The sequence below is a fragment of the Xyrauchen texanus genome, chromosome 5 (genome assembly GCF_025860055.1).
Source record: "Xyrauchen texanus isolate HMW12.3.18 chromosome 5, RBS_HiC_50CHRs, whole genome shotgun sequence".
Lineage (NCBI taxonomy): Eukaryota > Metazoa > Chordata > Actinopteri > Cypriniformes > Catostomidae > Xyrauchen > Xyrauchen texanus.
In genome coordinates, this window is record NC_068280.1 from 24,004,004 (window position 1) to 24,026,575 (window position 22,572).

General features: G+C 38.5%; 1 protein-coding gene across 1 annotated transcript in view; it reads left to right on the forward strand.

The window, feature by feature from the left end:
* The window catches only part of dachc (dachshund c), a 106,756-nt gene that overhangs the window by 20,931 nt on the left and 63,253 nt on the right, over nucleotides 1-22,572 (forward strand). The window contains exon 2 of the mRNA XM_052126038.1: nucleotides 12,779-12,894. Within this exon, the coding sequence (XP_051981998.1) occupies nucleotides 12,779-12,894 (116 nt within the window). The remainder of the gene's footprint in view (nucleotides 1-12,778; nucleotides 12,895-22,572) is intronic.

The following is a 22,572-nucleotide window of genomic DNA, read 5'->3' on the forward strand; positions in this document are numbered from 1 at the left end:
AATTCACTAAGAATTAATTGTGCCCAATAAAAGTGCTGGTTATTTGCACCTGCCGTTTTTAAGTGCCCGATTCACTAAAATAATTATGCAGATCAAGCAATGGCACAAATGTGCCTTCAAAATCAACGCTGAATGCAATTTTAACATTCAGTTCTAATCTGGGCAGATTCTGAGTGCTTTATAGCGGAGGATGGAGCAGTCCACCGTTACATGACACACTGTACTTGGACTTTACATCATCACCCCACTACTGTGATCCAGACACTGGAATTATCTCTTTAACATGCTTAATGCACACTTGACTGCACCCTGCATGTGGATATAGGCCAGGTTATAATGTTCTTCTCTATCATTTGATAATTCACTTCTGACATGTTGAAAATGTAGACAAACATCTCTTTTAAATAAAATAAAATCTTCCGCCTGCAAAATTAGATTAGTGAATAAGACTTATAGACTTTAGATGCGCTAAAGTGGTGCAACTGTTTAGTGAATTCAGCCCCACAGTCTAAACTCTGAACTGGATTTTTGGAATTGGACATTGCTCAGTTGAACCATGCGCTTTGTGAAGTACACTCAAAAAAATATTTTTGCCTATTTTTAAGATGTATCCATTTCAATTTAATAACAAATTTCCATCTAATTTAATTGAATAGTCTTGAAGAAAATGTAATTAAGTTGGCTTGTGAGAGCCAACTTACTGAAATCCTATTTAAACTTATTATTATTAAGTTGGCTTGTGAGAGCCAACTTACTGAAATCCTATTTAAACTTATTATTAGTGGTGCTTGCCAAAGGCAAGGCATCACTATTGTTATTCGCCATACTTATTATTATTATTATTATTATTAGTGGTGCTTGCCAAAGGCAAGGCATCACTATTGTTATTCGCCATACTTATTATTAGTGGTGCTTGCAAAGCATCACTATTGTAATCTCACATACTTATTATTTTTATATTTTTTATTTTTATTTTTTATATCTCCATCGTACAAAACTTGGCACCTAACTCGTCCCGCACCGTTTGGCGTAGACCCACGAATGAGGTGTCAAATCGAACGGCCTATTGATGACATGTGTGCTATGACTTTTATAAGTGATCGGGGGTACGGTATTTGCCCCAGGGGCAAAAAAGCAGCCGAAAAATCCCATAGACTTAACATTGCGACAAACTTTGACGCGTCACAGCTCCAAGCGAGGATTTCGCAGAAACGTGTGATTTGCTACATTTGAAGAGGCTGGCAGGCTCAACATTTACCCCAGCCTCAATATGGGGTAAATGTTGCACCCCTGGGGAGCAGGAGCAGCCCAAAGTTGCCCCCATTGACTTACAATGGTGTAGGACGGCCCATGAAATGAAATTGCATGGTGATTTTGTATTGAACATAGCTCTGGATCACAGTGTCATAGAGACGAGGGGGCAGGCTCATTTTACTCAGACGACCAATCAGTCAATCAGGATCATTGTGAAGCTATCAAGCCACGCCCTAGCAACAATTTAAAACACCTTACCAACAAGTCCCATAGACTTCTAATGAAACACATCAAAGGAATATCTCCGGATAGAAGTGTCATAGAAACACAAGGGTGGTCTCGTTTGACTCGGGGCAGCAAACAGCCAATCATGAATCACCTCAACACTTCCTAGCCCCTCCCTAGCAACCATTGTCGAGCACCTTAGCAACCAAAATCCATAGAGGGATATCTTCCATTCTGAATGTCACAGAGGCATGGGAGTTGGTTTATATCATTCATACTGACAAGCAGCCTTTGGAGTTTCATGATTGGCAGCTGCCAAGCCACTCCCTAGCAACTAAACAGAGTACCCTAGCAACCGTTTAGCAATAACTATATCTCTGCACCACAAAATCAGAGAGACTTCTGGGTTGATTTATTTCACTCAGGATGGCAAGGAGACTTCATTAGTATCACTATGGTATAGGGCTGTCAAAATTGCTAAAAAATGACGTTCGAATATTCCCTAGAAAAACACACATATATTCGAACTATTCGAATATCTGGTTGCGCATTTTTTCAATGACGCAGCATTACGTCAACAACAGGACAAATTAATACAAAGAGACAGAACTGCTTATATAGGTAGTTTATTTAATTTTAAACATATTTAACAACGTATTACCTACACAAAAAAAGTAAAACAAATAATGGGCAAGACCATAAACCTCACTCTCACTCGCAATATCTAATTAGTCAGTACAAGCTAATGTTTCTGTTTAAAGTTAAATAAAATGAGGCACACAATTCCGAGAAATGTGACAACACCTTTACCCTGAGGTTCATAAAAAATAAAGTGCTATTAAAAACGAAAAAGGCTACTTACATTCTTGGTGCTTGTATTAAAAAAAAAAAGGGAAGGAAAAAAAAATGACTGCAATTTATTCCATTGTCTTTTTAGTGCACTGTCACCGTCGGGTCTACAGGTTATTTGCCAAAAACACAAGACAGTCCACATTTGAAGGGGCCAGTGCTGATCTCTTTTTATTTACTATATTCCCAGCGGAGGAAAAGACGCGTTCAGAGCGCACTGAGGATCCGGGGATGGAAAGATATTTCTTTGCCATCTGGGCGACGTGAGGGTATCTCCCAGAGCCCAAAGTTTTCCACCACATGAGAGGATTTTGTTGAGCAGGTATTGGAGACTCTTGTTCATACATCAACATTTATTTTTGAAGTAGCAAACTGATGTCCTGGTCTGGGCTGTCCGTGCAATACGTGTCTCCGAAGAGACACCCCATAGCAGATAACGCAGTTTTCTCGGCAGGTTGCTGATCACGGGGCTGTCCGGCAGAGGCCTCACTTCCTGTGCCTCCTTTCACATTCACTTGTTTCATCTCCTCCAGTATAGCCACCTGCACCTGCCGTCTCTGCTCCTCTTTTAAATGAACGAGGCTGATGAAAGCGTGGATCCAGGTAACTTCGCTTTGTTAAGCAGCATAAATCGCCCTTTTCCTCTCTATAACGCTTCTCCAGATCTGTGACGATCTTTGTCTTCATCTCTGACAATGCAGGTGGTTCTGGTTCGGTCTGGCGTTTGCTTGTTCAGTTGAGCTGAGTAGAACATGTATTAAAGGCAGTACAGCTGACGCTGTTGGATATTTGTCAGTTGAAAGTGCTTCGGTTGCCACTTTAAAGGGTTTAAGGACCTCTTGCACCTGCGATAAATAAGTAAATATAATGCGTTGATATTAGGACAGGTTTGCATTTGTCCAGCTTATTAACATTCACACAAAGTGAATTAGGGCCATCATTCTACCTATTTAAAAAAATATATTTGGACAGTTTTGTATTTGTCCAGCCTATTACGGTAAATATTTCATACACTATGCTCACCTTTTCCATTAGGGACCATTCAGCTGTGGTCAGCTCCATTCTTGACAGTTTTTCTCGAAGATGACAGCAGACACAGCTGCTTGCTGCTCCGATGCACGGCATATCATTTCATATGTGCTGTTCCATCGCGTCGGACAGTCGTTAATCAGCTTCTCAGTTTTCAATCCCAAAAGTAGTTGTTTCTGCTGAAGGAGGTAGCTGTCGGCGGAAGATTTGCTGAAATGTGAGGCCGCCACTTTCAGCCTACTAACAGGGATTTCAATGGCTCTGACCCCGAGCCCTTTACGCACAGCCAAGTTTATTGTGTGCGCAACACATGGTATATTTACTGTTTGAAGATGTCTCTCCACTGCATTGACGTAATTAGTGCCATTGTCCGTTGTGATGGCAATCACAGATCCCCTTTCTATGCCAAAAACGTCCAAGATCTCTTGAATGCATTCGCCTACATTCTCTGCAGTGTGGCTTACCTGAAGCTCTTTTGTTTTTAGCACATTGTTAAGCATTTCCCAGTCATCATTAATCCAGTGGGCCGTTGCTGTAACATAGGATGCTGTTGCTAGGGATGTCCACCCGTCCGTGGTAAGAGCCACATCTTTGTCTTTGATTGATTCCTTTATTTTGTCTGAAGTGCTGTTATACACTTCTACAATTCTATTGGTGACTGTTCCACGGCTAGGGATATGGTACCTCGGTTCCATTGATTGACAGAACTCCCTGAATCCTGCCCCATCCACGACACTGATTGGTCTCATGTCCTTACAAATGAATGAAATTAATTTCTGCGTGATGGCCTCTTGTCGTGATGCAGACAAAGAGTGTGTGGCTGGCGGTGCAAAATAAGTGTCAAGACGCTGCTGTTTAGCTGGAGTTCCACACATTATGCCATGCTCATTTGGGTGCACATTTTCGAGATGTGACCTCATGTTGCTAGTGGTCGAATGGTATGCTAACTGCATCTTACATAGCTTGCATACAACTTTATCTCGCTGGCTCCACAATTTTACCATCTACCGACCAAAATCCAAAGTACTTCCAGACATGGCTTTTTAGATTTTGGGGGTTAAAATCACTTTCTCTGCTGCGGTCGAGTTGGGCTCTGCACTTTCTGCCATCTTCCATATAAATCAACTTTCAACAGTGAGTGACGCGGCTGTACCAGTGCGACTCATGTGACCTGTCCCTGATCCCTCAGGCAGCGTGCACGCCCACTCGCAAAGCAGACAGCCGCGCCTCTGCTACCGCGGGCGTTTTTTTTTCCTCACATTCGAATATTAATTTTCACCTTCGAATTTCTGTTTTTTAAAACTATTCGACTATATATTCGAATTTAGAATATTCGTTGACAGCCCTACTATGGTAACTGCCTAGCAACCAGATGGGGTTACCCTAGCAACCGAGTAACAAATCACATATCTCTGCATCAGAAAAACGTAGACTTCGGGGTTGACTTATTTCAATCAGGATGGCAAGGAGACTTGATTAGTATCACTATGGTAACTGCCTAACAACCAGATGGGGTTACCCTAGCAACCGAGTAACAAATCACATATCTCTGGATCAGAACATCGTAGACACTTCCAGGTTGACTGATTTTACCCAGGATAGCAAGGAGACTTCATAAATATCACTTTGGTAACTGCCTAGCAACCAGATGGGGTTACCCTAGCAACCGAGTAACAAATCACATATCTCTGCATCACAAAAACGTAGAGACTTCCGGGTTGACTTATTTCAATCAGGATGGCAAAGACACTTCATTAGTATCACTATGGTAACTGCCTAGCAACCAGATGGGGTTACCCTAGCAACCGACTAACAAATCACATATCTCTGCATCACACAAACGTAGAGACTTCCAGTTTGACTTATTTCAATCAGGCTGGCAAAGAGACTTGATTATAATCACTATGGTAACTGCCTAGCAACAAGGAGGGGTTACCCTAGCAACCAAATAACAAATCACATATCTCTGGATCAGAACATCGTAGAGACTTCCTGGTTCACTGATTTTACTCTGGATAGCAAGGAGACTTGATAAGTATCACTATGGTAACTGCCTAGCAACCACATGGGGTTACCCTAGCAAAGGAGTAACATATCACATATCTCTGCATCAGAAAAATGTAGAGACTTCCGGGTTGACTTATTTGACTCAGGATGGAAAGGAGCCATGTATTGTATTACCTTGGTAACTGCATAGCAACCACATGGGCTTACCCTAGCAACCGAGTAACAAATCACATATTTCTGCACCAGAAAATCGTACAGACTTCTGGATTGATTTATTTACGACCATAATTTTTGTTCTTTTCAAGCATGCTATTTGACGAGTTTTGCCACAGCAAGCACCACTCACATTTTCTTCAGGGAATGTACCTATCTAGTTATTATTATAATAATAATAATAATAATTATTATTATTCTTCCACACAAAAGTTCGACGCGTAACTTGTCCCGCAGCTTTTGTCACACACCCCTGAGTGAGGCATCAAATTATGCGGCCTATTGAGGAGAGGTGTGGAATGACTTTTATAAGCGATCGGGGGTACGGTATTTGCCCCAGGGGCAAAAAAGCGGCCGAAAAAATCCCATAGACTTAACATTGCGACAAATTTTGACGAGTCACAGCTCCGAGCGAGAATTTCGCAGAAAGCGTGTGATTTGCCACATTTGAAGAGGCTGGCAGGCTCTGTAAGAGCATACCTCAATATGGGGTAAAAGTTGCACCCCTGGGGGCAGGAGCTGCCCAAAAATGCCCCAATTGACTTATAATGGTGTAGGACGGCCCATGAAATGACATTGCATAGGGATATTGTATTGAACATAGCTCTGGATCACAGTGTAATAGAGACAAGGGGGTGGGCTCATTTCACTCAGACGACCAATCAGTCTCTCGGGATCATTGTGAAGCTATCAAGCCACGTCCTAGCAACAATTTAAGGCACCTTAGCAACAAGTGCTACAGACTTCTAATGAAAGACATCAAAGGGATATCTCCAGATAGAAGTGTCATAGAAACACAAGGGTGGTCTCATTTTACTCGGGACAACAAACAGCCAATCATGAATCACCTCAACACTTCCTAGCCCCTCCCTAGCAACCATTGTCGAGCACCTTAGCAACCAAAATCCATAGAGGGATATCTTCCATTCTGAATGTCACAGAGGCATGGGAGTTGGTTTATATCATTCATACTGACAAGCAGCCTTTGGAGTTTCATGATTGGCAGCTGCCAAGCCACTCCTAGCAATTAAACAGAGTACCCTAGCAACCGTTTAGCAATAACTATATCTCTGCACCAGAAAATCAGAGAGACTTCTGGGTTGATTTATTTCAGTCAGAATGGCAAGGAGACTTGATAAGTATCACTATAGTAACTGCCTAGCAACCACATGGGGTTACCCTAGCAACAGAGTAACAAATCATATATCTCTGCATCAGAAAAACGTAGAGACTTCCGGGTTGACTTATTTCAATCAGGATGGCAAGGAGACTTGATAAGTATCACTATGGTAACTGCCTAGCAACCAGATGGGGTTACCTTAGCAACCGAGTAACAAATCACATATCTCTGCATGACAAAAACGTAGAGACTTCCGGGTTGACTTATTTCAATCAGGATGGCAAGGACACTTCATTAGTATCACTATGGTGACTGCCTAACAACCAGATGGGGTTACCCTAGCAACCGAGTAACAAATCAAATATCTCTGCAACAGAAAATCGTAGAGACTTCTGGGTTGATTTATTTCAATCAGGATGGCAAGAAGACTTGATAAGTATCACTATGGTAACTGCCTAGCAACCATATGGGGTTACCCTAGCAACCGAGTAACAAATCACATATCTCTGCAACAGAACAACATAAAGACTTCTGGCTTTGTTCATGGGACTCAGGGTAGCAAGGATCAATCAATCAATCAATCAATCAATCCATCTATCTATCTATCTATCTGAGGGTCAATATCTATCTATCTATCTATCTATCTATCTATCTATCTATCTATCTCTCTGTCTCTCTGTCTCTCTGTCTGTCTGTCTGTCTGTCTGTTGTCTATCTATCTATCTGAGGGTCAATGTCTATCTATCTATCTATCTATCTATCTATCTATCTATCTATCTATCTATCTATCTATCTATCTATCTGAGGGTAAATATCTATCTATCTATCTCTCTATCTATCTGAGTGTCTATCTATCTATCTATCTATCTATCTATCTATCTATCTATCTATCTATCTATCTATCTATCTAGCAACTAAGTTAAACTTTAAACTACTTTAAACTAATTTAAACTAAACTACTTTAAACTATAAACTACTTTAAACTAATTTAAACTAATTTAAACTTCAAACTAATTTAAACTACAAACTAATTTAAACTATAAACTACTTTAAACTTTAAATTAATTTAAACTAATTTAAACTTCAAACTTCTTCAAACTTTCTGGTCCAAACTTTCACAAGCCAACTTAAAGTTTGTCTCGATCGAACTTTTTTTTCTAGTTAATAATTGTTTTTTAAGATTTATACACTTTATTTAGTTAAAGATTAGGCAATTAAATTAGATGGAAATTTGTTATTAAATTGAAATGGATACATCTTAAAAAATAGGCTAAAATATTTTTTGAGTGTATATATTAATAATACTGAGTGTGAGATTGATATTAAAATAATTCCACTGTTTCACGTTTAAACCCCTCCACCTAATGACAGAAATTCACCTGTCTGTATACACATACTACAGCCTCTATTTGTGTGCTTCATTAACTCTGAACATTAATATGGTCATCTTTTAAAAGAGAGAAGAAAATGCTACCCATATCTTTGTTTTATTTAATTAATCTTCCACTTATAGAAGCTAGATACTTTAGGCAGATGCCAACATGGACAGGTAATGTGAAATACTCTCATCTGAAAAAAAAATGATGATGAGAAAAGTACCTTTTAAGATAAATTACAATTCAAAATCATGTTTGAACCAATCACAGTTTTGTGTGATGAGATTTTGGCTGCCGAGAGCCTGAAACCATATTGTTTGCCTGAGTTGCATATTGCTGAGCCTATTTTTTTCATGGAAATATGAATTTAAATTTTGATTTACTTTGTACACGACAGACAGTTTTGCACTGAAAGTACTAAAAAGTACTAAAGCACTAAAGTAATCAGTTTTCCTCATCTATAGTGCCGATCTACTGCCTTCACTGGACATAATCATTGAAAAGTTTATCTGAATGTTTGACACTATTTTTCATTGGACTACAGGGAATTAGATTAAACAAGAACCCCTTTTTTCTGGCAGAGGGGTTGTGCCCTTTCATACACCAGTAATTGATGAATTGTATGTGGTATGCAAATGAGAATCCATAAATCTTATGAATGACAGCTTAATTTATGTGAGCCTTAATGAATGCAGGATTAGATTTTAATTAAATGTCCTCAAAGGCACCCTGAGTTGTACGTTGCATTTTGTGTCCCCACTCACTGTTTTCATATACTACCATGTTAATCTTAAGTCTTGTTTCCTGTGCACATATGTCCTCTCAAATAAAGTATCTAGAAATATCTAAATAATAGAAAACTCTTCATTTTGTGAACAGAAGGAGGCCATAGTTAATGAATCATACCGGGAGGGAGAGAGAGTTAAAATGGGACTGTATCTACTGATCTCTCTTAGAATATCTTCAGTCATTTCCGCTGCACAGCTTAACCACATTTAATCTGATTCCATCAGTATCTGTTTAATTAAAATATGGCCCTATTAGGAATTATTAAAAATGTCAGCCTGTTAGGCATTCAAATTCTACATTGCTGTGGGAAGAGAGAAAGAGAGAGTACTTCAGTAGAGCTGCATCATTAGCACTAACATTCTAGCACATCTCTGTGCTGTTACCTAAATATCACATGAGCAAGAGTGCTGTTAGGTAATCTAACAGAGGTTATCACAGTCATACTGATATTCAGTACAAGTGCAATTGTGAAATATACAACAGTTCTACAGTATAAGCAAGAAGTTTAAATTGAAGAAATAATTTTAGACACAATATGGCCAGTTATTTTGCACAGATTGACAGCCTGTCTGGAACGATGCAGAAACAAACAAGCAGAGTGATATAAACAGTGAAGCTTCTCAGTACTGTTATACTAAATATGAGCACTCTTGGAATGGCGCTTGTCCATTCAGATTCGAGGACCGGAACTAACCGTTGTTTGTAAACTGAATCAGACTAGATGTTCTGATAGCCAGAGATGATTGTGTTTGTGCAGATACAGTATTTGCATGTGTATTCGCTGTTGTGTTTGTATAAAACATGAAACCGCAAGGGTTTCAACTGGTTTAAATATATCTGATAATAAAGAATAAATGAAAAAGAAAAGAATAAATGAAGTATTCTGGGTTGTGTTGAAACAAAATGCCACAACCAACATTATAAATATAATGTTCACGTCATTGTGTTGTCGTTTGCTTTATTCCTCATATGCACAAAAAAAAACACACTCACACACACATGCACAGACCAGTCTGTGTACAGGGTGGGAGAATGGGTGAGAAATAAACCTGTGATAATCCTCTCCCATTTCAAATGTCAAGCGCTGTGATAAAATGGCTATTTTGTTCATTTATTTACTCTCTGCAGTGTACAGATAAGGAAAACTACAATTAGGGAATTGAGAGAGGGAGATTTTAAAAGGGCAAATGGTGGGGAGTTTAATATTTTATGAAGGATGATTGGCGCACAGGAGCACTAGGGGAGGTGTGAGCCGAGAATTTTTTTTGGAATGCTCAGCAAAATGGTAAAGTACGTTTTTAAAAGAGAATTCTTTCCATTAAAGAACTTCTTAAAGATCCACTTCAATTTGTAAAGATATAGAGAGGGTAAGAACAATCAAAAAGTGCACTTAATTGAGTGAAACTGGACCATAAGCTACCTCCTCTCCAACTTGGACTCAATTAGGTGAAGAGGGTTGTCTAGAGGAACACCAAGTTAATGCAAATGTTATTTGTGTGTGCTGCTGCTAAGAGCTGTGGATGATTTTAGCGCATGTTAACTCGACACATTTAAATTGCACATGAATGCACAGGAGCAGGTAACAAGGTGTACAGCATGCATTATACATGAGAAAAAATATTGGCTAATTATGAAAAAGGGAGATGAGTCTACTGTGTGATCTAATTAAAGAGAGAGAGAAAAGAGTTTGGAAGAGGAACAAGGAGTTGCTGAAAAAAGATTGTCATTGAGTGTATTTTCTGGTGCATGCTAGTATGCATTGTAGATTTAGTCCAACTCTTAATATAAATGTGTTTGTTTGACTGTGTAAGCCATACCTTCTTTTGTCGACGTCTGAGTTGCTATATGCATTTTTCAGTCATGTGTACACATCAAAACTACTATTCTCCCATTATTATCAACAAAGCTGTTTTAATCACTTGTGGTGTAGGTCAATGGTTCTCAGTTGGCTTTGCTTCAGGACCCAGTTTGAACAGCACAGCACCCATCACAGTAGCAAAGTTGTTTATCATAGAAAAGTAACAAAAAATTTCCTTAAAATAAAACCTGAAATACATTAATGTTACCATAAACTGCATTCATGTTACCATAAACTGCATAGGCCCAGCAATTTGCAAAATTATGATATTGACTTACTTGGCTTAATATGAAAAAATTTGCACAACAATAGCAGAAATGGGATTTATCTAGGGCTGTGTTGATACAATCAAATATCGAGATATCACGATACTTTTTCTCACAATGTATTGTGATATATTGTGATATGACAAAGTTCAATCTAATCTAATCTAAATTTTCAGCGCAGTCTGAGATGCTTCTATGAGGCACGAAATGGTCTGAAACTGATCCAGCATGATTCACGGTGTGAATCTCTCACGCGTTTAGATCTTGGGCTGGGCAACAATATAGATTTTTCTAATTTACCTTCATTTGTAAGGTTCCAATGTCAATTATTAAAATGCCAAGATCACTCTTTCTTTCTGTCTGCAATCCCCACAATCATATTTGCGTGAATACTTCGCATTTGTTTTACTGTGATTAGCCACTGGCTGGTAATATTTTAGATTACACTCTCCATTGTTTGATTGGTGTAGTGGTAGAACTGAGATATTTTTGTATCGGGAAGACACACAGGCTTGAGTGAAGTTTAAGATGCCATTTATTTGATAAATGTAAAACAGAAAGTAATGTCTCTCTCTTTGGCGTAGGCCCCATCCGGCGGTCCGAGGGAGTTGTGCCCGAAACCGTCATATCCTGCCGGAGATAGGAGGCAGGGGCGAGGAGCCTACCCCCATGCGGGACAGGGCTCAGCTGGTGGTGGTGGGGTGGCGGAGGTTGCCTGTGTCTTAGCACACTGAAACAGCAATGTGATAGATTGTGAGCAGACTTATAAAGCAAAGGCTTACATGCGATTGGCTAGGAATTACCCCGCTAATGAAGTGATGATGTACAGCCGCTTGTCTTCCTGCTAGAACTACACTGCACTTCCATTTACTGCATGCCGAGAGTAAAAGTTTTGATTCTTTCTGTTTAATGTGATTCCTAAGACTAGATTCAAGCAAACTATTTGTTGTTTAATAATGTCTCTTTTAATATCTTTTCTGTTATCTACAGTCAGTTAATTATCAAAAATAACAAAATAAACATTAAATTTTAATTACACATAGCATGGCCCGTGCCATTCTACCAAACGAACACTACTGCCACAGGTCTTAAAGAGACAGTAAAATTTGTTGACTAACATTGACTATATTTATAAAAGATTTTTTTTTTAAATGTAAAAAAAAAAGATAAAATGATAATGATAAACAAAAATGTGTTCAAATGATACTGTATGTCTGTAATTTAATAAGTTAGAAGGTCCCCTGTGAATAATGAATAAAAGCATTAGCTGAAAGAGAATTTCTTTCATACTGTAAGCAAAATGGACATTATAACTGAAATAGACCCAAATTAATTGAAATTAAAAGCTAAATCGAATCATGATATTGTGATGTATCGCGATATATCGAATTGTGACATGTGTATCACAATACGTATCGTATAGTGAGGTGGCTGGTGATACCCTTCCCTAGATTTACCTACTCAAAACATTGAACAAACTCCAAATATTGTATTAGTATTAGCCATATTAAATACATTTTGCTCTAAAAACATATAATATAGATATGGGAAGTGTTTCCTCTTCCCTTAAAAAGTTGATAAGCCTATTTATTTTGTTATCCTAGCTACAGTATACACAAGTAATTGGTTAGTTGGATTTACTTTGTATTTAGTATTTTCCTGCTGTCCGTGACCTATCAGTTCAGAACTAGTGGTGTTAAAAGTGTGTATTGTAGTGTTACATGCAACATAGTTAGCCTGCAGTAGAACACTGAAGGAAGTGCCTGTCTGACATTTGGTGTTCATATTTCAGCTCCAGACCTGGCAGACCTCCCAAACGGACCCAGAGTGTGACATCACCCGAGAGTCCTCACGTCCTGCCCCATTCCGTCTCTGGACTCATGTCCTCAGGAATGATGTCTCACGCTGGTAAGAAGATGAGGAAATGCTCTTGCCTTATTGATACTGCCAGAACAAACAAATCTCATTGTTTCTCAAATGAGACAAAAGGAATTTATGATGATCTGGATTCATAATTAAAAGTCAAAGGAGAACAGGGAAAGGAAGTAGTTCATTAATCATTCAGAGAGGGTGAAATAGGAAATACTGAGATTTACATTAGAGCTTAACTTCATTTTTCAGCACTTGTGCATGGCTTTGTTTGCATGGCCTTTTAATTCAGTTGTTTGTTGCTGAAATGGTGTAACATTTCTGATGAAAACCATAATATCTGGTGACCAGCATATGTGTGTTTTAGATGCAGGTATGTTGCTGGTGGTAAGCTTAATGAGTAAGACTTGGTCAACCAGCTTTGTTTCAAAAGTCATTCTTGTTTACCAACTTCACCAGCTAAGTTTTGCTATAAATAGTCGGTATATTTATGTCTTTTTTTATGTGATGTATTTGCTTTATTCAAACTGAAATCATACCAGTCTGACTTATTGACCTACATAATGCGTTTGTAGCTCGGCTACATTTATTTATCCCAGACTGAAGCCCTGTTTACAACAGGCATTAAGATTTGTTTTAGGTAATCCGATCACAAGTATATTTTGATTACTTGTGTTGGGGTTTTGAGGGTAGAGTCTCTGCTATCATGACGGCATACATCAATCATTACATAAATGCATTACTGCATGATAATAAATCGTAAAAGGTAAAAGAAGAAATAAAAGCATTATAAACCGGCAAACAGTTTCACTTAATTAAACTTGCATTTAATATGAGCACAAAAATGACGTTTAGAGCAGAGTTATTTTAGTGGAATGTGTTTCTCATCCGTGTCATTACATGTTGATACCAGGCACAATAAAGAAGATCTGTGATGTTCTTGTGCATGTAAATGTATTCTCTATTTTTACTTTTTCTGATCGGACTGTTATTTCCTTTCAAATTTGCACATAACCGGAAACAGATCAAGCGGATCACTCAAAGTGCATCTTAAAGATACGATCCCAAAATTAATTCACAAAATCGTGCATATAGCAACGGGAGAGTTTATTATTGATAACATGTCAACAAAAAACATAAAAGAAGGGTTTTTATGTTTTGTTTTCTTCTTCTCAATGAATTACTCTCCTCTTGCTCTCTCTCTGTATTTCATTGGCTTTTGCTCATTGTCAGTCTCGTTCATTGGAACAGTTTGCACACCTGGTGACTCGTCAGTCAGATTTCAAGCAGGTTTAAAATCTATCATAGCTTCTGCAACTAGTCTGGGCATATCGCACAAGTGCACACACTACACCGACCATCAGTCATGAGGATCTGAGACTTCTCGTTGCGGACGAGTTGTTGACTCAAAACATCAATGGAGACGAGCTTGAGTCCTGTTGTGTGCGCCAGGCAGATGTCCTTCCTCAGGGCTCCAGACTGTGACTAAAGTGGTCGCAAATGTGGCTCGGATTGTTGAACATGTTGGCGATGCTGACGAAGGACGTTGCTGACTTGGAGAATCTCGTGGCAATACTTTGACAAAATCACTGCCATGGAGACAAAATTCACTGACGTGATTACAGGTCAATTATCTGGAGTCATCGAAGACAGAATAAGCCGCTAATCCGCTCGTGACTAAGGTGGATTTGGAGCGTGTCTGGGAGAAGTTTGAGGGCTTGGAGAACCGTAACCGGCAGAATAACAAAGTGTATGAATTCTGATATGGTGAAATTCCTGGACAGGCTCTTTCCGAGTCTGCTCGACATAGGCCATAAGCTGGAAATCGAGCAAGCTCACAGGTTTTGCAAATTTGACAAGAGAGAAACGTGATCAATTCAAGGAATGCAAAAAACTCTTACATCAACGGAAAGTCGCTTTTGCACTGATGTTCCTGGCCAAATTGAGATTAGATGCAATGAATGGCCGTAAGATATTTACATGTCCCCAGCAAGCGATGTCCTTCATAAAGTTAATGGACTGAGTACATTATTTTGTGGTACTCACGTTGCAGCCAAGTGGCAGTCAAATATTTATTTGAGGCAGATGAAAAGGGAAACATCATAGATCAGCAAAAACCTATTTGTAAACGCTGCTTTCACAATTTTCCGACGAAAGGAGGAAACACATCAAACTTAATAAAGCACCTGAAAGACAGACACCCGGATTTATTCAAGCAAATAAAGCAGGTGAGTTTTGATATTATCATTTACATTAGGGCTGAAACATTTAGTCGATATTATCGACAACGTCAAAATAAAAAATTGTCGAGAACATTTTTCGTTGTCTAATAGTCGTTTGATCTCAATGAACGTAACATGAAATCACATAAAACTGTAATGATGAAGCGTGAGAGCAGAACTGCAGTTCACGCCTGGCGGAGGAGAAGAATTACACAGATGACAGTCCAGATGCACTCTAAACTTTCTCAGCTTCATCTTTTGTAGATCCCAATGTATTAGGGAATTATGAAAAAAAATTTAATTCAGAAGCACTCGTTGTGGAATAAGTGGAGCCGGAGCTCTTTAAAGGAAACATGCGTTACATCTTAAATGCAGTTATTTTAATGTGTTATAGCTTTATTTAAGTTCAAATAATACAGAAGCAGCTCATGTTAATAAATATAAACTCATTTCTCTGTGTGGTCGGTGCCTCTTCTATGAGTTGCGCGAATGTCCCGATCTGAGGGAGAGAGATTGAAACTGCACCCGACTGAGAGAGACTCTGCCTCGGGGACGCGCATCCCTCGAGCAGCTCGCAACTTATTTAATCATAATATATGTCACTGTGCATTTATTATCGTGAAGAAAATTGGCAATATGCAGCTTTATTAATATGAGAGCACTTTGCATATTAGTTTGGAAATAGTTTTTTATTAATTCTATTGTATGCTTGTTTATTTAGTTTTTTTTTAGTACTTGGTAAAAACTAAAAAAGTAAAAGTTGAAGCAAATCTTATATATGTGTTCAAAAATACTTTAAGCATACATTGTACAGTTTTGTTATATTTCAAAAATAATATATTTAACTTGAAGTGTTGCTCAATAGTATATTTTTGTTCTTGGTTCAGCTGTTCATTTGTTAACTTTGTTTATAAAAGAGTGTTGTTCAGTAACCTGTTTTTGTGTTTTGCTTTGGTACCGAAAATGGTATAGAGTACCGTGAAATTTCACTGGTATTGGTACCGACTACTGAAATTTTGGTACCATGACAACACTAAAAGGCTGAAATCAGTGTTTATATGGAGACCAACTGGTCCTCAGTATCCTCTGTGGGCATGGCTTGGAAGGCACTTAAGGCAGTTCCTAGGGGTCGGATCATATATTATGCCTCATTCACCAAAAAATACAAAGTACGAGAATTCGTGGAGTTGAAAGGGAATATTATATGCTGATGCAGAGCTGATGCGTCAAATGTTGTCTGATGGCCTCAGAGAATTGACCCGATTGAAATACAGATATAATACTATTTTGTCGCGGAAGGTGGAGTATTGACTATTCAGGGCAAGACAATCATACTTTGAGTCAGGGTGCAAAGCAGGGAAGCTTTTGGCTAGATATATTATAAAGCAGAGAGAGAGTCTTTTTCTACCATTCCCTCAGTGAAACCTGCTGGTGGTGAAATATTTACCTCGGCCATTGATATTAATAATGCTTTTAAAGAATTCTGTCTTGATCTCTATAGTTCCACATCTTCGCTACTGATGAAAATATTAGAAACTTTGTGGAACCATTAGAACTCCCTAAACTGACAACTGAGCAAAAACAAATGTCTTGAATCTGAGATAAACTTGGATCTTGGTGAGGTAATTAAGGCCTTGACTACAGGCAAGGCTCCAGGGCCAGATGGCTTTGCCGCTGAATGGTTTTAATTTATGCTACAGAACTTGCTCCACTTTTGTTAGAAGTTTATACGGAATCATTAAAGAATGGATGGATGGATGGATGGATGGATGGACAAATATCCAAGCGAGTGTAAGAGTTACCGTCCAATTTACCTGATCCAGCTAGATGTAAAAATCAACAATGTTGGCTAACCGATTAAGTGAAGTTATGACATCTCTTATAAATATAGATCAGGTGGAGTTTATTTGGGGCCACAGATCTTCTGATAACATTAGGCGTTTCATCAATATCATGTGGTCAGTGGCGAATGATCAGACTCCGGTCACTGCCATCTCACTTGATACCGAAAAGGCATTTGATATGGTGGAATGGGATTATCTTTTTAAGATTTTAGAAATATACAGTTTCGGGAATGCTTTTATTAAATGGATTAAGTTACTTTATAGACACTCGGTAGTGGCAGTACAAAAAAATTTATTAACTTCAGATTATTTTACTCTGAATAGGGGCATTGTTGCCCTCTTTCCCCCTTATTGTTCTGCCTTGCCCTGGAACCATTAGCAGCCACGATAAGAAATTAAGATGATTTTCCAGGGGTGGTGGTGGCGCATAAGCTTTTGCTTTATGCAGATTATATTTTATTATTCGTCTCCGACCCCACTAGCTCTATACCTTAAATCCACAGAATTATTAATTCCTTTTAGAAATGCTCAGGATACAGAGTAATCCCAAGCTTTGGATCTGACCGTGTACTGCCCAGTAACAGATTGTCAGCCAGGCGGCTTCCACTGGCCCTGACAGGGCATATTTTGGGTATTTTATTCCCAGCAAATATGTGTGATTTAGTTTAATTTTGACCCTTTTAATAAAAAGGTTTTCGAGCGATGTGGGCAGGTGGGCTTCATTACATTTATCTATGATTGGGAAGATTAATGTTATTAAAATTAGTTGTATTCCAAAATGTAACTGCTATAGTCTCTCCATATAGATGTCCCCCTCTCTTATTTCAAGTAATTTGATAGCATAGCAAAGTCTTTCATTTGGAATGGAAGCATCCCAGATTACATTTCAATAAATTACTGAGAGAGCCCCTCCCTGGTTTTGTATTGAACTGGAAGTTCTTGCTCCTATTTTGCCATTGCAAAGCCTTTCTATTAAACTAACCGGAGAAGTTAAGTTACACCCCTTTATCTCGCATTTGCTTGCGATATGGACAAAAGTGTCCAGAGTGTTTAATTCAGACATTTATTTTAATGTTGCCTCGAGCATATGGCTGAACCCCCAATGATGTATTAATAAGTCCCCTTTCTGCTGGTCAGAGTGTATTGTGAGGGAGGTTAATTTTCACCTATATGAAAGTGGATTGTTGAGATCCTTTGAAAATATGGTTCAACATTTTAGGATTCCCAGATCCCAATTCTTTAGGTATTTACAGCTGTACCACCTGCTCTGTACTATTTTTGGGCGTAATATACACTCCCCTAAAGTGGTAGATACTACTGCTTTTAGAAAAGATCACGAGGCATCAGTGTATTACTCCCTGTTAATTCAGAGTCTGGGGGATGGCGCTTCAACTTCTCTACAAGAGATTATGGGAGAAAGATTTAAACTTGGTATTAGAGGATAGAGTGGGGGCTAGGATTCTAAAAAACATCAAGTCTACATCTAGAGGTGCAAGGGTGCGTCTGATGTAATTTAAGATTTTACATAGATTCTATTGGACCCCCTCTAGATTGTATAGGCTTGGTCTTTAAGATACACCCACCTGCTGGCAGTGCCAATCAGAAGACGGGGACACAACCTAGGTTTTTTGGTAGTGTGTTAAAATACAAGAATTATTGTGAGGGTACAGAGTTTTATGTGTGATGTATTGGGCACTCAAATTTCATTTAGCCCTAGACTCTATATTCTAGGCCAGGGGTTCGCAACCTTTTGCAAGCTGGGCCCCCACAAAGCTGGTTCATTGCAGTTGGGGCCCCAGTGCTTTATTGTTGTTATTATTATTATTATTATTATTATTATTATTATTATAATTGGCAGTAGCACCAGACTTCTAATGTGAGCTTGCAGGCATTATTATTATTATTATTATGAGTAGTAGTAGGCCTATCATCATTACTAGGCTATTGCTATATAATTATATGAGGTTACATGCTTTATTGTTGTTATTATTATTATTATTATTATTATTATTATTATCATCATCAGTAGGCCTATTATCATTACTAGGCTATTGCTATAATTGGGAATTGACACCAGACCTCTGATATTAATTTATGCTTTATTATTGTTATTATTACTAGGCCTAATAGTAGGCATCATCTGCATTTTTTAACGAAGCTTGCTGGTAGGTGATGTTAATGTGAGACCTGAGCCTGCTTTGCCTTGCAAAGATCCTCAATTCTTGGCTCAATGTTTGATAAACATAGCCTCAAATCATCCTCGATTTGTGCACGATTGCGGTATTTAGTTTTGATTGCAGTCATTTTTGAGAATCCTGCCTCACACAAATATGTCGACGCGAAAGGAAGGAGAATCTTCAAGGCGACGTCACAGAGTTCAGGGTATTCCTGCGTCAATGCTGCCCAGAATGACGAAAGAGGGCAGGAGCTAAAGAGTTCCTTCAGTCTACTGTCACTCTTCAGCTCAATAAGCTGTTCCTGCATATCAATTAATAGCTCGTTTGCTGTGCACACAAACGGATCTCGAACCCACGCAAAAGAGCGATAATCCTCTTTAAAGTACGTCGCAAATTGTTTTCTCATTGCTGACAGGTGCTCAGACGCTGATTGAAATAGGGAGGAGAAATCATGTGACGTGCCTTCATCAGTGATAAAGTCTGCAAGGCTGGGGATCTCCTTTGAGCACATTGGTCCCTTAAAAAGTGGGAGGCACATATACAAACTGTTGTAATTCCTACACCGTTCACCTGATTTGGATGTAAATACCCTCAAATTAAAGCTGAAAGTCTGCAGTTAAAGCACATCTTGTTCGTTTCATTTCAAATCCATTGTGGTGGTGTATAGAGCCAAAAAGATTAGAATTGTGTCGATGTCCCAATATTTATGGACCTGACTGTATGTTTAAATAGAGAGTGCATGTACTTTTTTACGGTAAATTATTGTTAAAATTACAGTAAAAAAAAGTATTGGGCGCTCTCAGAATTCCATGCATGATCCTATCACATTCAATTATATTTTATGGGAATTGTTGTTTCTTTTTCTTTTTAACATCTTTTATCTACATTGGGGTGTTCTGTGTTATATTTTATGTAGTTTAGTTAATGTTTATTGCATAATTAAAATTTCACATGTGTTACCCTGATGGTGTTTAGTGTTTGTGTGAGTGACACTGAGCACTGTCTTTACGTGCTTATTGGTCATTGCTCTTAGAAAGGCCACTATTTATGAACTTGTCATCATGCACCTTTCTGTAATTACTGCGGTGAATAACAATACATTATAAAGTGAAAAGCATTGTTACAGTTTCAGAAGGTTAAAATTTTAAGTTAAATGATTAAATAATAAATCATTTAATAATATAAAAGGTAATGCACTGCAAAATATACAGGCATCAAAATTAAATCCCATAATGCTGGAAGCGTGGTTACCGTATTTTTTATGTTGAATTTCTGACAACCTCAGCTGCCAGTTTTTTACAGTAATTTTAACAGGATTTTTTTTTTACAGTGTAGGTGTTATTTTTTATTGTAAATATAATAATGAAAATAAAACACATTAACTTGTTTTGTCTTTGATTTGACTTGATTTAATATAGTCTGTTAAGATGAACATACAAACATATTATTGTATTGTATGCTTATTAGGGCTGCACGATTTGGACAAAAAGTCATATTGCGATTATTTTGAAAAATATTACGATTTGAACTACGATTATGATGGTAATATTTTCCACATGTTCAACTGCAAAAAGGCTACTTTTCTTCACATTTGAACCCTCTTAAAAAGAACCAAACTGAGGCCCTTTTTCATTTCAACCACAAACAAATAAATATATAAACAGTGAAACAAAGTCTTCTTCATATCCAAATGTTACCATCCAACATGTACCTGATTTTGTCAATTTTGTGATAGGGTCTCAGCCCACTAATCATCATCATTAGTTTTTGAAACAGTCAACTTGAATATTAGGGATGCTCCAATCAGGATTTTAACATCCCATTGGTGTAATTAAATTTAAAGTGAACATTTTGGTTAGTTTGTCACCATTTTATTAAATTAGTTTTGCTCATTATTTTATTATATTTAATTTAGCAATGCATTATATTATAGTAACTAAATATTTGATATAGATTTATTATATGTATATTCCTTCCTTTTCATTTTGTTTGATGTTGGTAATATTAGTTCCGCTTTCACTTGTTTCCGCGGGAGTGTAATAAGGCGACAAGCTCTCTTGTGAGGTAAACAAATTGCAGGAGAATGAAAAGATGTTTGTAGACTCTACAGGTGTTTCTGTTAAGGCTGTTTGCTCAGCAATCATTTAATAAAGATGTTTGAATTATACCCCATCTTGTATTTTGCGTTATTATTATGATACCTGTGCCGTGCGGAGACTGAGATGCTGCTACTGCAGATGATAATAATAAAAAAACGCTCACGCAGGACCCGCCAGTTTAGTGTAAATAAAGCCTTTAGCGCAAGTAAGTTTAGCACTTCTGTTACTCTAAGCATGAGAGGGAGTTGTGGAGCACGTCCGCTCTGAAAACACTGTAATAATGCTCTAAATGAATGTAGACTGGACAGAGCAGTGCAAATAAACTTCGAAGGGAGCAGAGTATATTTAACTAGATGGGTACATTTCCTGAAGAAAATGTGAGTGGTGCTTGCCGTGGCGAAACCCGGAATTCTGTACGATTTTCTGGTGCAGAAATATGTGATTTGTTACCCGGTTGCTAGGGTAAGCCCGTGTGGTTGCTATGCAGTTACCAAGGTAATACAATACGCGGCTCCTTTCCATCCCGAGTGAAATAAGTCAACCCGGAAGTCTCTACGTTTTTCCGATGCAGAGATATGTGATTTGTTACTCTGTTGCTAGGGTAACCCCATGTGGTTGATAGGCAGTTACCGTAGTGATACTTATGAAGTGTCCTTGCCATCCTGATTGGAATAAATCAACCCAGAAGTCTCTCTGATTTTCTGGTGCAGAGATATAGTTGTAGCTAAACGGTTGCTAGGGTACTCTGTTTAGTTGCTAGGGAGTGGCTTGGCAGCTGCCAATCGTGAAACTTCAAAGGCTGCTTGTCAGTATGAGTGATATAAACCAACTCCCATGCCTCTGTGACATTCAGAATCGAAGATATGCCTCTATGGATTTTGGTTGCTAAGGTGCTCGACAATGGTTGCTAGGGAGGGGCTAGGAAGTGTTGAGGTGATTCATGATTGGCTGTTTGCTGCCCCGAGTCAAACGAGACCACCCTTGTGTTTCTATGACGCTTCTATCCGGAGATATCCCTTTGATGTCTTTCATTAGAAGTCTATGGGACTTGTTGCTAAGGTGCTTTAAATTGTTGTTAGGGCGTGGCTTGATAGCTTCACAATGATCCTGAGAGACTGATTGGTCGTCTGAGTAAAATGAGCCCACCCCTTGTCTCTACGACACTGTGATCCAGAGCTATGTTCAATACAAAATCCCTATTTCATGGTCGTCCTACACCATTGTAAGTCAATGGGGGAACTTTGGGCTGCTCCTGCCCCCAGGGGTGCAACTTTTACCCCATATTGAGGCATGCTCTACAGAGCCTGCCAGCCTCTTCAAATGTAGCAAATCACACGTTTCTCGCGAAATCCTCGCTCGGAGCTGTGATGCGTCA